This window comes from Beauveria bassiana, assembly GCF_000280675.1.
Source record: "Beauveria bassiana ARSEF 2860 unplaced genomic scaffold BBA_S00001, whole genome shotgun sequence".
In the NCBI taxonomy this organism is placed as follows: Eukaryota; Fungi; Ascomycota; class Sordariomycetes; order Hypocreales; family Cordycipitaceae; genus Beauveria; species Beauveria bassiana.
Genome location: NW_007930836.1, coordinates 1,441,896 through 1,453,329, shown reverse-complemented (window position 1 = coordinate 1,453,329; position 11,434 = coordinate 1,441,896). Strand labels below are relative to the sequence as shown.

Sequence of the window (11,434 nt, the reverse complement as noted above, 5' to 3'; positions counted from 1 at the left end):
CACATCTATGCAGTCTGGCGACCTAGCTCGTTGCGTAGCTGCGCGTCCCACGCGCTCTCGTCTTCGTGCTGCTCGGCGGCCGTGGGGGGACGGTCGCTGTCTAAGACCTCCTCGAGGCCGCCGGCCTTTTCCGCCGGGCTAAGGCCGCCACGGCCGGCGTAGTCGCCGGGGGCGCTGCTACCGTCCGGGACGTGGAATAGGCGATCGAAGCGCAGCAGAGCGTAGGAGAAGACGCAGACAATCTCGATGAGGTAGTTGAAGCAGTAGTAGCAGGGCTTGCTGTGGAACCAGGCCGGGTTGGCGGCGGGGCGCTGGTAGAAGGCGGTGCCGGCGCGGAAGGCGGCGCCGAGGGTCAGCAGCGCCGAGGTGGCAACGACGAGGGCAAGCTTGAAGCGCAGCGAGCGCGCGCGGCCCTGCGGGTGGCTCTGGCCAAAGGGGTCTCGCGGGTGGCGGCCAGCGGGCGCGAGCCCAGCGGCGAGACCGACGGGGATGGGGAGGAAGGCGAGGACGGCGAGGAAGACGGTGCCGGTAAGCTGCACCTCGCGGATGCGATGGCGGGCGGTGACGTCAAGGGTGTAGAAGCTGTAGACGACGGCGACAATGACCATGATGATGGCGGCGGCGATGGAAAAGTAGAGGAAGCGGAACGCGAGGCCGACGGGGCGGCTCCAGCCGAGATGGGGGTGGTAGGCGCGCAGCAGGCGCTGCACGAGGATAAGGTTGACGACGAAGAGGAGGACGACGCCGGCATTGGTAAGGACGGAGGCGGCGATGGCGATGGAGGCGTTGTTTGGGCGCGTGGCCCACACGATGCGCATGACGTTGGCGGTGATGCGCGCCATGGAGAAGCCAAAGAGCAGGCCAGAGAGGACAAATTTGTGGCCCCGGTGGCGGTTGCGCTGCAGAATGGCCATGTTGAGCACGGCGGAGACGACGAAGATGGCGATGAAGACGGAGGAGATGGGGATGTCGACGTCGACATTGGGACGGCCGCCGAGGCCGGCGCCGGTCGGAGGATAAGGAGGACCCTGAGGAGGAGAAGATTGGTTAGCTGTGCGTACTTGCTTGAATAATTGAGGGGGGACGTTTCCTGTTCGTGATAGTGGTGAGGATTTTGTGGGGGGGGGGGGGGTGTTGATGGACATACTTGTGCCTTTAAGTGAGCTATCATCTCCGGAGACATGCCGCCCTGGCTTGGTTGCGACGAGGACGACATTGTATATGTTTTCAAGCTCGACCGATGCCTTCTGGGTTTAATGAAGAAGGAAAGAAGAGACAAATTTTCGGTAGGAGGGTGGGGGGGGGGGGGGGGAATTTGGTCGTGGACGTGTGTCGCTCCAGGGATTTGTGTTGGCTTGTCAGCTGGCGCTGCGTGTAAGTCGATGACAAACGGGCGAGTTGCCTTGTCCGACGCGGTGGCGTTACCCAATGGATTTTGCGCGGAGAATCTCGAGTTGAGGGTACAAGGTTTGATTTGGTCTCAGAAACGTTTCGATACAATGATTTAAAAGAAAGACATGGGAAAAAAACCCAATTCAAAGTGGTCACACCAGGCTAGCTATAAGTATCGCCAGCTAGTGACGCAGACGATGGGACGGTTTGTTCCACGGACGGTGGTGGGCAGCGAGGCTAGCCCGAAACAAAATGGGGGCTTGGGAGGGATCATCGCCTGTAGGCTGTAATTAGGTACTGTTACCTAGATATTATCAGGGCAGCGAACAGAAGCTTTGCCTTAACTCAAGTATGCTGCGTGGAGGATCGGCGCTTGTAAGCTCCGGGCACCGACCTCAAGTTCCCCCGTGTGCCCGTCTACAAGACATTTGCCATCTCTGCAAGGATGGTGCCGGTGCTCGTCTGTATTCTATGGATAATGGCGTTTGTTCTCACAAGGTAGGATATTTTAATGCACGCTCGCTGCGTAGAGTTGGCCGTCACATGATGCAAGAGGCGTCGAAGTCGTGCGGCCGCCGAGACAGAGGGCCTGCTAAGTGTTACAGTGGTACCTGAGCTTGCGTGTCTGGAATCTGAAAATAGCAGCCGAGACGAACAAAATCTCGAATATTCTGATATACACGCCAGATCGGGTAGTTCTTCAAAAAAGAATCTGAAGTCTACCGATCGATGCTGCTCGTTAGTGAAACCTGCCTCTGTTGGGTTGCCAGACTTAGCTGTAAGCAATACGCACACCAGATGTTTGGCCATCAGCAATAGATTGCCGCCATGATTTTACTCTCCTTTCACAAAAACCTCTGATCAAACATTCATGCTCACATTCCATCTATGACCCCATGCCCATCGAAAAATGTGTGTCTACAACGCTAATACCAAGCTTATCTTGCTTTGCCGCCAAATCGTCCACCCCGCGTCGGCGGTCGGTGTCTGGCGCAGCGCGAGGTGGGGCGCCCTCAGCAGCCATCGTTGTCCACATTGTCCATCTCGGGACCGAAAGGACGTCAAACAACCCTTTTCTTGTTTTTTTTAGACTCTTTTCTCGGGGATTAGGCCCCCCAAAGTCCACGGCTCTGCGCACCACATTCACAACGCGGTGCGAATAAAGGTCCGAAGTGAACGCAGAGGCCGCAGACACGTCGACCGGCTTGGTGTAGACAATGATTGTTGGTCGAGAGGGGCACAATACACAGAACAATCTTGTACTTCACGACGCATGTCCGCTGCGTCGTGCTTATATGCCCGCGTGTAATCAAGCGAAGATGGAATGGTACATTCTTTATACTGTGGTAGGACACCGTCGAGGGGAGGTACTGGTAAAGGACCTTCAAGGCAATCACCGAGGAGTTGCTGCCCTAACTGGGCTAAAGCAAAGGCTTGCTCTACTGTGTGTATGTGTAGAATAAGATACTAAGTATTCTTGTACAGAGAATTTCGTTTTTAGTATCGTGTTGGCTGCTGTCTCGCTAGTTCACTAGGAATGAGGTATGAGGTCGCAAGCAACAGACGATGTGGTGGTCATCTTCACGAAAACCAAAGCGCCGACATGCACAATATCAACGCCTTGCTCTTGATACACTTGCTTCTCAGTTGTGCAATGCATAAACAAGTCCAGGGCCGCTAGCATAACGCCATGGCAAAGCTGTCGCGTATAATGAGTTTGAATTGTTTGTCACGCGCGAATAGACACACGAATGCCGAAGACATGTTATGCGGCGTAACTACTGCATTGTCTTGGTGCGCACAAGTTCGTCTCATGTGAGAGGTGTTTGCAAAGTACCAGTGCAAAGGCGTCGCAAAGGTGATACAGGAAAGGTTACGTAGGTGGCCGGCCATGTGGGTGGACATGCCCTTGAAAAGTTATGGGATATCGATATGTAAAAAAGTCGATGGATTATCGGCGCCCGAATTGAACGAGAGCAAAACTCCAGCATACGAATATTATGAAGAGTTAATTGTGGTGGGGGACGCCATTTCGACTACCAGTACGGAGTACGTATACTCCGTATGCTACGTAGTAGTCTGGCGCACCTGGGTGCCAGTACCGTGCCACAGTCGATGAAACGAGGCTGGCCGCAGGGCACACAAATTTGGCGAGACGGCACATGCAGGCTGAATGCAAGGTACTCGAGTGGAAAAAAACCGACATGGATATTTGTATCAGTTGGCTGGGACCTGCAGAAGCGATGACTAGTTATTTAACTAATCTCTTGACACGAAGCTGGCGCGAGCTGCAAGTGTATGGGGAACGGGAACGGGCCAAAGGGCCAATCCGCACGTGCGATTCCGGGAAACATGGCACCAACAGGCTACCCTGGCTCGAGTAAGATTGGATGGCCATGGGTGTGGAAAGTGATCACTGATAGCAGTATGTCGCGATGTGCGGCATATATTGTATAGGTGGCAACGGTGAGGATATGACTTTCGATAGAAAGCTGCAAGGGACGAAGCTTCGAGGCATAGTGCTTGGCCTATCAATACAGTTGACTGTTAATACGGATACATGATGCTCCGTAACAGATGCACATGACAAGAGAAACGCAAGTTACAATGCCTGGATGAGGCGGCTGCGTATTCCCCCCTGTCAGGCTAAAATTGGCACCAGCATGGGTCTTGCAGTCCTGACCCACAGCCAGTACTACTTGTAAATTCTGTTATTATTGTTGTTATTCCTACGTACTTCGTGGTTGCATGCGCGCTTGCTATGTTGGCGAGAAAGACGGGCGGCGGAAACAGAGTTTCTCCCCGCAGAGCCTCGCAATTTGCATCAAGGATAGACATTGTCTAGCCAAAGCCTTGAAGCTAATTGTGCCAGGCCCGTGCCTGGTGCCCACGCGCTGTCAATGCCGGCAATCAGTAGACACGACAACGGCCCGAACAGTAGCGCAGCCGTCTTGGCTTCAACTTGAGCTTTGTTCTAGCGCAGCGTTTTGGCGCAGAGTTTCCTTCCGAGAAGACGTGCACATGGACTGATGTCGAAGCAGTGTTCTGGCCAGCCCTGTCTGGACCCAAAAATATGTTGTATAACGTCATGAGTATCAGTAGAGTGTATCATGGAGAGCTGGGGAATCGGTCGCATATATCAAGCAAGAGAACAAACAAAACCGCAGCATCACAGCGGCCCCGTTGAGAGGATAACCGTCGCACGAGCTACCAGTACGAGTCCCTGATGTCTTGCCTTGGTGTCTTTGCACGACTTGCGCGCTCCGAGGCTGATTAGTACCCAATTATTACACGCAAAGGCCGCAAGCCCACCAGCTGCTTCATATCTCGACGTTACCGATGCCCTCGATTACAACTTAGTTGCCCGTTATTTACTGCTTTTCTTAACTATTACAAAAAAAAAATAACTCGTCTCAATACCCCCGTCTCATGTGCTGGCCCCCCATCCACGACAAAAGAGCGCCCCATCTACTACCAGTCAACCAGTCTACGGCCACTAGCTGCAAGGCCAAGGGCCAGGACTGCAGCCCAAACGACTAGGATCCTCTCATGAGCCATTCTCGCACGGTCGTTTTTTCGTCCACTCGACGTCTTCCTTTCTTTTTGCCTTGTTGGTGTTTTCCTGTTTCCCTCTCATTTTGCTAACGTTATTCTCCCATCACCTCCGTTGGAAAAGCGCCGTTCCCACGCCAGCGCACGCACGCACCAACCTGGGGGCCTGCATCGGGCGCCGTTCGTCTTTGTCTCTCCTTCACCAAGAGTGTTGCCTTTACAACACCGAGCAAGTAAAGAAGAAGCCGCAGGCTTTTCATTCTCTTCGCAGAGGAAGCCGGACCGCCGCGTTTTTCTTTCTCATTTCCTCTTGCAACCCCCCTGCGTGGCGGCGTGCACGTGCGAGGTCGCAGCCTGCCCTGCTTAGGCGTCAGGACATTGTCTCTGAACCGTCTGTCCGCCGCGTCTTTTCTCCGGTCGTGGAAAACTGGGAATACATTGGTTGAACTTTCTGAGATAAAGCCAGATCTGCTAGACCATTGCTCAGATTCGGACTCACCTTTGCTATAATTCAAGTTGGTGCCGCACTTCCCAACCCATCGGTCCCCGCTTGGTATTGGAGCCGTGCCCCTGAGCAGCTGTCAGTGTGTTCGCCGAGCAACCCCTAAACAAGATCCTCAATACGCCAGACGTCAGGAGCCTTCGCGACGCTGCGACGACAACGACGAATTTCTTCTAGGCATCAAACACGCTGCAACTACAATTTGTCGTCTATTTGTCGGAGTGATCGATCATACCTTTGCGCGGTTTCCTGTCCGTGGCATCTACACTCGTTTCATTCACCATACCGATCACCTTCCTTTTTTGCAAACGACGACGATCTTTACTGCAGTCTACCTACGCGAGTAATTCTACGGCGCCCATCTCACCATACATGCCGTCGTTTCTTTCGAGGTATTCACCATCGTCTGATTTACGGCCACCTGCGGGTAAAGACACCCCGAAGCGCCTAAAGACAACTCTCGCCGTCTTCTGTTTGCGCGACGCTTCCAGCAAACAGCTCTCCCGTGCAAACCACGCTCTCGAAGCCCTCTTTCGCTTATAATATCTTCATTTCCTCCAAATTTTCGTTAAATTCTCCGATATTTTACGACTCGTCTCAGAACCGCAAATCGTTCCCGCCTCGTGCACAACCATGGCTCGCGGCAATGCAGCGCCATCCGAAACGGGCTATGGACGGAGACGTAGAGGAATGCGGGACTCGGTCCTGAAACTAGCCCTATTATTCGCCATGCCTTTACTCTCAACAGCGCAGAATAATGGGCAATGCGTTCCTCTCAAAGGCTCCAAGCTTTGCCCTGCTTTTGATGGCGCTTCTGTATCTACGAGCAAATTTCTGCTCGACACCTAGTATGTCTGTTGGTTACAGCCACAAGCTCCTTCCGCTAATGACGTTTGCTGCAGCTCTTTTCTGCAATATGTGTCTGACGTAGACTCTTTTGACAAGCAATTAGAGATTTACGTTAACACGGACTATGTTCGATCTCGGTATGTCGCATCAGCCTGGCAATAGCGAGGTGATTAGTGCTTACTTTGCCAGATATGAGGGTCGATTTGGATGCGGTGGCGTGGATCTCCGTAATTCGAGCAACATGTACGCCCGCTGGACCACAACGGTCGTTTGCAGTGCCATGGTTCAGATGTCTATCGAACCCTGCCGTCTGGACGCCAGTGTCTCGAGGCCATTGTGCGCCGACTCGTGCGCCGATTTTGCGCAAAGCGAAGGCTTCATTACCTCCAACAGCAACCTTTGCAGCAACCCCAGGCAAGATGTCAATGACCTGATTCGAGCCGACTACACCGTCTGTGGCTTGCCAGTGAAAGCTCTCGCCGGCGACTGCGTACCCGCCTCCAAGAACGAGGTCGAGAATTGCGGTTTCGGATCCAGCACGCTTGGCCTCTGTGGATATTGCGGCGCTGGAGGCATCAACTCTACAGACACTTGCTGCTACAATTCTAAAGCCGAATCACGTTGTGAAGGTGTCAAGCTTCCGCCAATCACGGCTACAGTCACTCTCACCTCTTCGACTCCGACATCTACAGATTCAAGCCCAACCTCAACTTCTCCTGGCGACAACGGCAACGGCGCATCCAAATCGAGCAACCGCCTCAGTGGAGGAGCCATTGCAGGTATCGTCATTGGATCTCTTGCCGGTATTGCTGTTTTGGCGCTGCTACTATTCTTTTGCGTGCGACTGTTCCGAAGACGCAGAGCTAATAGCAGCCAAGCGGGTAGCATCTTTAACCAGCCTTCCCCGGCTAGAAAAAGTATACCTGCTATGGTCCAGCAAAGCCAAGGCGCCCCTCAAGGATATGAAGTCCTCCCCGGTGGCCGCATCGCGCGCATGTCGGCCCTGGAAGGTCATTCTGGCGGTTCTCCATCACAGCACAACAAGAGTCTTTCGACGACTGGAGGTGGGCACCTGTCAGATAGCAGAAAGGCCACAGACCAGTCCTCATCGGACGAATACGTTGACAGCCCCGACTTTGAACACCGAGACGCTGGCTTGCGACCACCACCCATGACTACTAGAAGACATGGATCGCTATCAAGCGGCTCTGTTCTGGGCAGCGACGGTCAGATGTCGTCACCCCTTAGCGCGGGGCACTCTTCGCCGCAGGGCTTCGGCAGCCAACAGTCCGAGCAACTGCCATTCTTCAAGGACTATTATTCACAAGACGACATTCACCCCGGCGACAAGGTTGCCGTCTTGTGGGCTTACTCTCCCCGCGCCGGCGACGAGTTTGCTCTGGAGAGGGGCGACATGATCAAGGTCGTCGGCATCTGGGATGACGGCTGGGCCACTGGTCACATGCAAGAGCAGCGCGCTGAGGGATGGGAGGCCGCCCGATCTGCACAAAGAGACAGCGGCGTCTCCAACTCTTCGATACGGGATGAAAGCCAAAGCCCACCTGCGCCGTCAGCCGGCGAGTTGAAGGCCTTTCCTCTTGTCTGCGTCTGCCTGCCACAGCATTGGCGCAAGACGATTGACGGGGACGGCTCGACCGACTCTGGGTCTCTTGGATCTCCTGCTGGCCAGACAAGGTAACGCATCACGACATTTCGCTGGCTATTCTTTACCCAGTCTTGCATACAAAAGCGCGTTGTTGGGTACACTCTTTGCAAACCTGCGGATCATATTCTTTTTTCTGCTGCCGCGCGTTAACCCTCACTTGTCAGCATCGTTTTCTGTTTGCCGACAGACTTTCCGGAACGATATGGTGCTGATCCCTCTTCTGGACCTATTGCTGGCATACACCTATGCATGCTTGAAGCAGGGCTTCTCGGCATATATACGGACGAGACACGACGTGCAAAATTTCTTATATCTATTCGGGGGTTTTTGTTTTTACTTGCCGCTTTTCATTCACTCATTGCTTATACCCATTGCTCGGCGCTCGCAGTTGGATCTTTGATTTCTTGTTATTCTCGACTTCCTTTTCACACACTCACCCTCTTTCATTTCACGGCACAGTGAGCTGTTGCCGACACATGCACCAAAAGAAAGAGAGCGTACATAATGTCCATGGCCTGGACCTAATGACATTTGGAAAGACGGGGGACAAAAACTTGTTCTTGCCTTTTTGTTTCTTTCATGTATATAGAGATACAGAATAGGCTGTGCGCCTCACTTTTTAATCGTCTGGTGTGTCGTCGAGTTGGAAAGTGGCATTTCATCTTTAATGCACATTACACGGGGGGTTTGATTCCCCCATGAATATCCCTTGACTTTTTTTTCTTTAGATGGTTTAGATACCAAAAGTAAATATTTATACATGATACATGCAATTCTTTGGTTTCAAAGACTAATAAAGAGGTGCGTTAATCGTTTGATGATGGTGGTCTTGTAACTCGAGCCTTTGCCTTGTGCCACCATTTATCTCGTCGCGCTCTTTTTACATTTCTATTTAGTACGCACCTTTCAGCAAGGTTAAACACTTTTTGGCAAGATCAGGTTTATCAGTTGAATTCGCTGAACGGACTTGGTTCAACACATTTCGGTCTTTTAGCTGCGGCTTAACTATCGCTGCCAGAGTGAATTGCCCAGTGGAGTGAATGCCCCTCACATCACATCTCGCGTCTCGCGGGGTGGTGGGGTTCTCACTGCCCTTTCAACGATTTCCATCACACTCTTCGTCCCAGCAACAAGACCTCATCCCATATTTCCCAGTCTACTGCATTTGCATTCAGACACATAATTCGAGATGGCAGACGACGGCGTCGACCTCAAAGCCGCCTCGGAGGCGGCTGTGGCCAAGTTTCAGCTTGAGCGAGTTCTCAATCAAGGTATGGCAAATTGTCAGGCTCCCTACACACCAAAAAAAAAAAAAACGACCCGAAAGCAAAAGCCATGCCTGCGTTTTCTCTCCGCAAGCGTTGCATAAAACTGCGTAAAACATGAATCTTGTAGTTATGTTCTGACGGTGTTTTAGACCAAGCTGGTCGCCGCACGTCCATGGTCGGCACAGTTGACGGCCAACGCGCGCTGCTCGTCGTCGAGCGCGCTCCTTTTCCGACGTCAGAGGCCCATCTCGGGCGGCTGCCGGGTTCGCTCGCGCGGCTGCAGAACCTGGGCGCCAACGACGTCTACAGCTGGCACATGGCGCGGACGGGCGCGGACGAGACGGGAGGAAAGGGCGAATTCTACCCGGACCTCAAGATTAACCTCATCTACCCGTGCACGGAGGCGCACGTCAAGAAATACAGCAAGCAGGGGGTGCGGTTCGTGACGGAGACGCCGGCGCTGTACCGGGACAAGATCCGGCCGTACATGCAGAGCAAGCGGGAGCAGGGGCGGCTGAACTGGGTCTTCAACATCATTGAGGGGACCAAGGAGGCCGAGGACGTCATCTACAGGACGCCGCTGGGGGCGGCGGGCGACGAGGGGTTCCTGCTGCTGCCGGACCTCAACTGGGACCGGACGACGCTGGACGCGCTGCACCTGCTGGCGCTGGTCGAGCGGCGGGACCTGTGGTCGCTGCGGGACCTCAAGAAGAAGCACGTGGGTTGGCTGCGGCACATGAGGGCAAAGGTGACAGACGCGACGGTGGCGGCATATCCTAGCATTGAGAGGGACCAGCTAAAACTCTATGTACACTATCAGCCTACGTACTACCACCTGCACATCCACATTGTGCACGCGGCGCTCGAGGCGGGCGCGACGCAGGCGACAGGCAAGGCGGTAGGCCTGGACAGCATCATCGAGACGCTCGAGGTCATGGCGGGGGGCGACGAGGCGGGCATGGATGCGGTGAGCCTGACGTACACGCTGGGGGAGGCAAGCGAGCTGTGGACGCAGGTGTACGAGCCGCTCAAGACTGCGGCTGCGGCTGCGGATGCTACTACTGCTGCCGGGACAGCTTCTCCACGCTCAAAACAAGATCGTTGACAGAGCTGCCGTGGGGACAGTAATCCCATTTGCGGTTGTTGTGGACGCAGTAGACTTCATTGTCGAGGCGGATGGTTGCGCTGATGTTGACGTTGACCTGCGTGGTGGAGGTTAGGGTTAGATAATGGAATGGTTGGAGAGGGGGAGGTGGCTCGGGGAAGGGGAAACATACGTCGTCAGAATGCTGAGCGCTGGCGCGCAATAGGTCGATACCGTGTGCGCCGTCGTCGCGGGTAGCGCACTCGTTGAGCTTCTTCATGTCAATGGCGTGCTCGAGGGCGCAGTCCTCGACGAGGGACCGCTCAGGAATGTGCTGGTAGTCCTTGGTCAAGCACATGACGAAGCCGAGGCTGATTTTGGGGTCGGGGTAGAGCTCGCGCGCGCAGAGCTCGATGATGTTGCCCAAGCACTCGGGAGGCCCGTGCTTGCACTTGATGCCGTCCTCGGGAGTGAGACTAGCAACAATTAGACATTGGAGAGGAGGGCGAAGGAGACAAGACTGTCATACTGGGCAATGAATGATAGTCTGAAATCGACCTTGTCGTGGACCTGCTGCATGGCAGGGAGAATAAGCTCTTGAAGTGCGGACTGTTGCCATAGTAAATAGTTAGAAGGCGGCCGGTTTAGAAGGGCGATGACGGCTAGAGAATACGCACTTTTGCGTCGGGACATTTGCTCATAATGTGTATTTCGAGAGGCACCTTGCGCGTGATACCGACGGCCCTGGCGGCGGCCGAGTTGGCCTCCTTGGACAGGCGGTCGAGGCGGCCGCGAACATCTACGTCGTAGCTTGACAGCAAGCTGTAGCCGAGGAGGACGATGAGGAGGACGGGGACCCATAGGCGGGTGCGGCGGCGACGAACGGCGGTGGTGGTCATGTCGGCGGGGGCGGCGGCGCGGTGCAGCGGCAGGCGTCGCTTCTCATCCATGGCGAAAGGTTGTGGAAAAAGATGTTGATGGATGCTTGCTTTGAGCGGGATGGAAGAGACGGAATGGGCAGAGAGAGGGTTGTGGCCACGATTTCGGGGTCGTTATTGTCGAAATGGCTCAACAGCTGATGCGCTCCGAGACAGCGCGGCAGCCATGGTAGCTCTGAGCAG

At 54.3% G+C, this 11,434-nt stretch overlaps 4 protein-coding genes across 4 annotated transcripts; 2 read left to right on the top strand and 2 right to left on the bottom strand.

Moving 5' to 3' along the window:
* Positions 1–5: 5 nt before the first annotated feature.
* BBA_00477 (uncharacterized protein) lies at positions 6–1,216 on the bottom strand (the record flags this gene model as incomplete). The annotated part of the gene is made up of 2 exons (XM_008595574.1): positions 6–1,028; positions 1,148–1,216. The coding sequence occupies 2 exons, from the start codon at positions 1,214–1,216 to the stop codon at positions 6–8; spliced, it is 1,092 nt and encodes a 363-aa protein (XP_008593796.1).
* A 4,959-nt stretch (positions 1,217–6,175) lies between these two features.
* Positions 6,176–7,994, top strand: BBA_00476 (SH3 domain-containing protein; the record flags this gene model as incomplete). Its single annotated transcript, XM_008595573.1, has 3 exons — positions 6,176–6,294; positions 6,349–6,432; positions 6,485–7,994. 3 exons carry the CDS (start codon positions 6,176–6,178, stop codon positions 7,992–7,994), a joined length of 1,713 nt encoding a protein of 570 aa, XP_008593795.1.
* A 1,156-nt stretch (positions 7,995–9,150) lies between these two features.
* On the top strand, positions 9,151–10,334 carry BBA_00475 (mRNA decapping hydrolase, putative; the record flags this gene model as incomplete). Its single annotated transcript, XM_008595572.1, has 2 exons — positions 9,151–9,232; positions 9,379–10,334. The coding sequence occupies 2 exons, from the start codon at positions 9,151–9,153 to the stop codon at positions 10,332–10,334; spliced, it is 1,038 nt and encodes a 345-aa protein (XP_008593794.1).
* A 56-nt stretch (positions 10,335–10,390) lies between these two features.
* On the bottom strand, positions 10,391–11,263 carry BBA_00474 (gamma interferon inducible lysosomal thiol reductase (GILT); the record flags this gene model as incomplete). The annotated part of the gene is made up of 4 exons (XM_008595571.1): positions 10,391–10,414; positions 10,507–10,789; positions 10,843–10,922; positions 10,991–11,263. The coding sequence occupies 4 exons, from the start codon at positions 11,261–11,263 to the stop codon at positions 10,391–10,393; spliced, it is 660 nt and encodes a 219-aa protein (XP_008593793.1).
* Between the last annotated feature and the right edge of the window lie 171 nt (positions 11,264–11,434).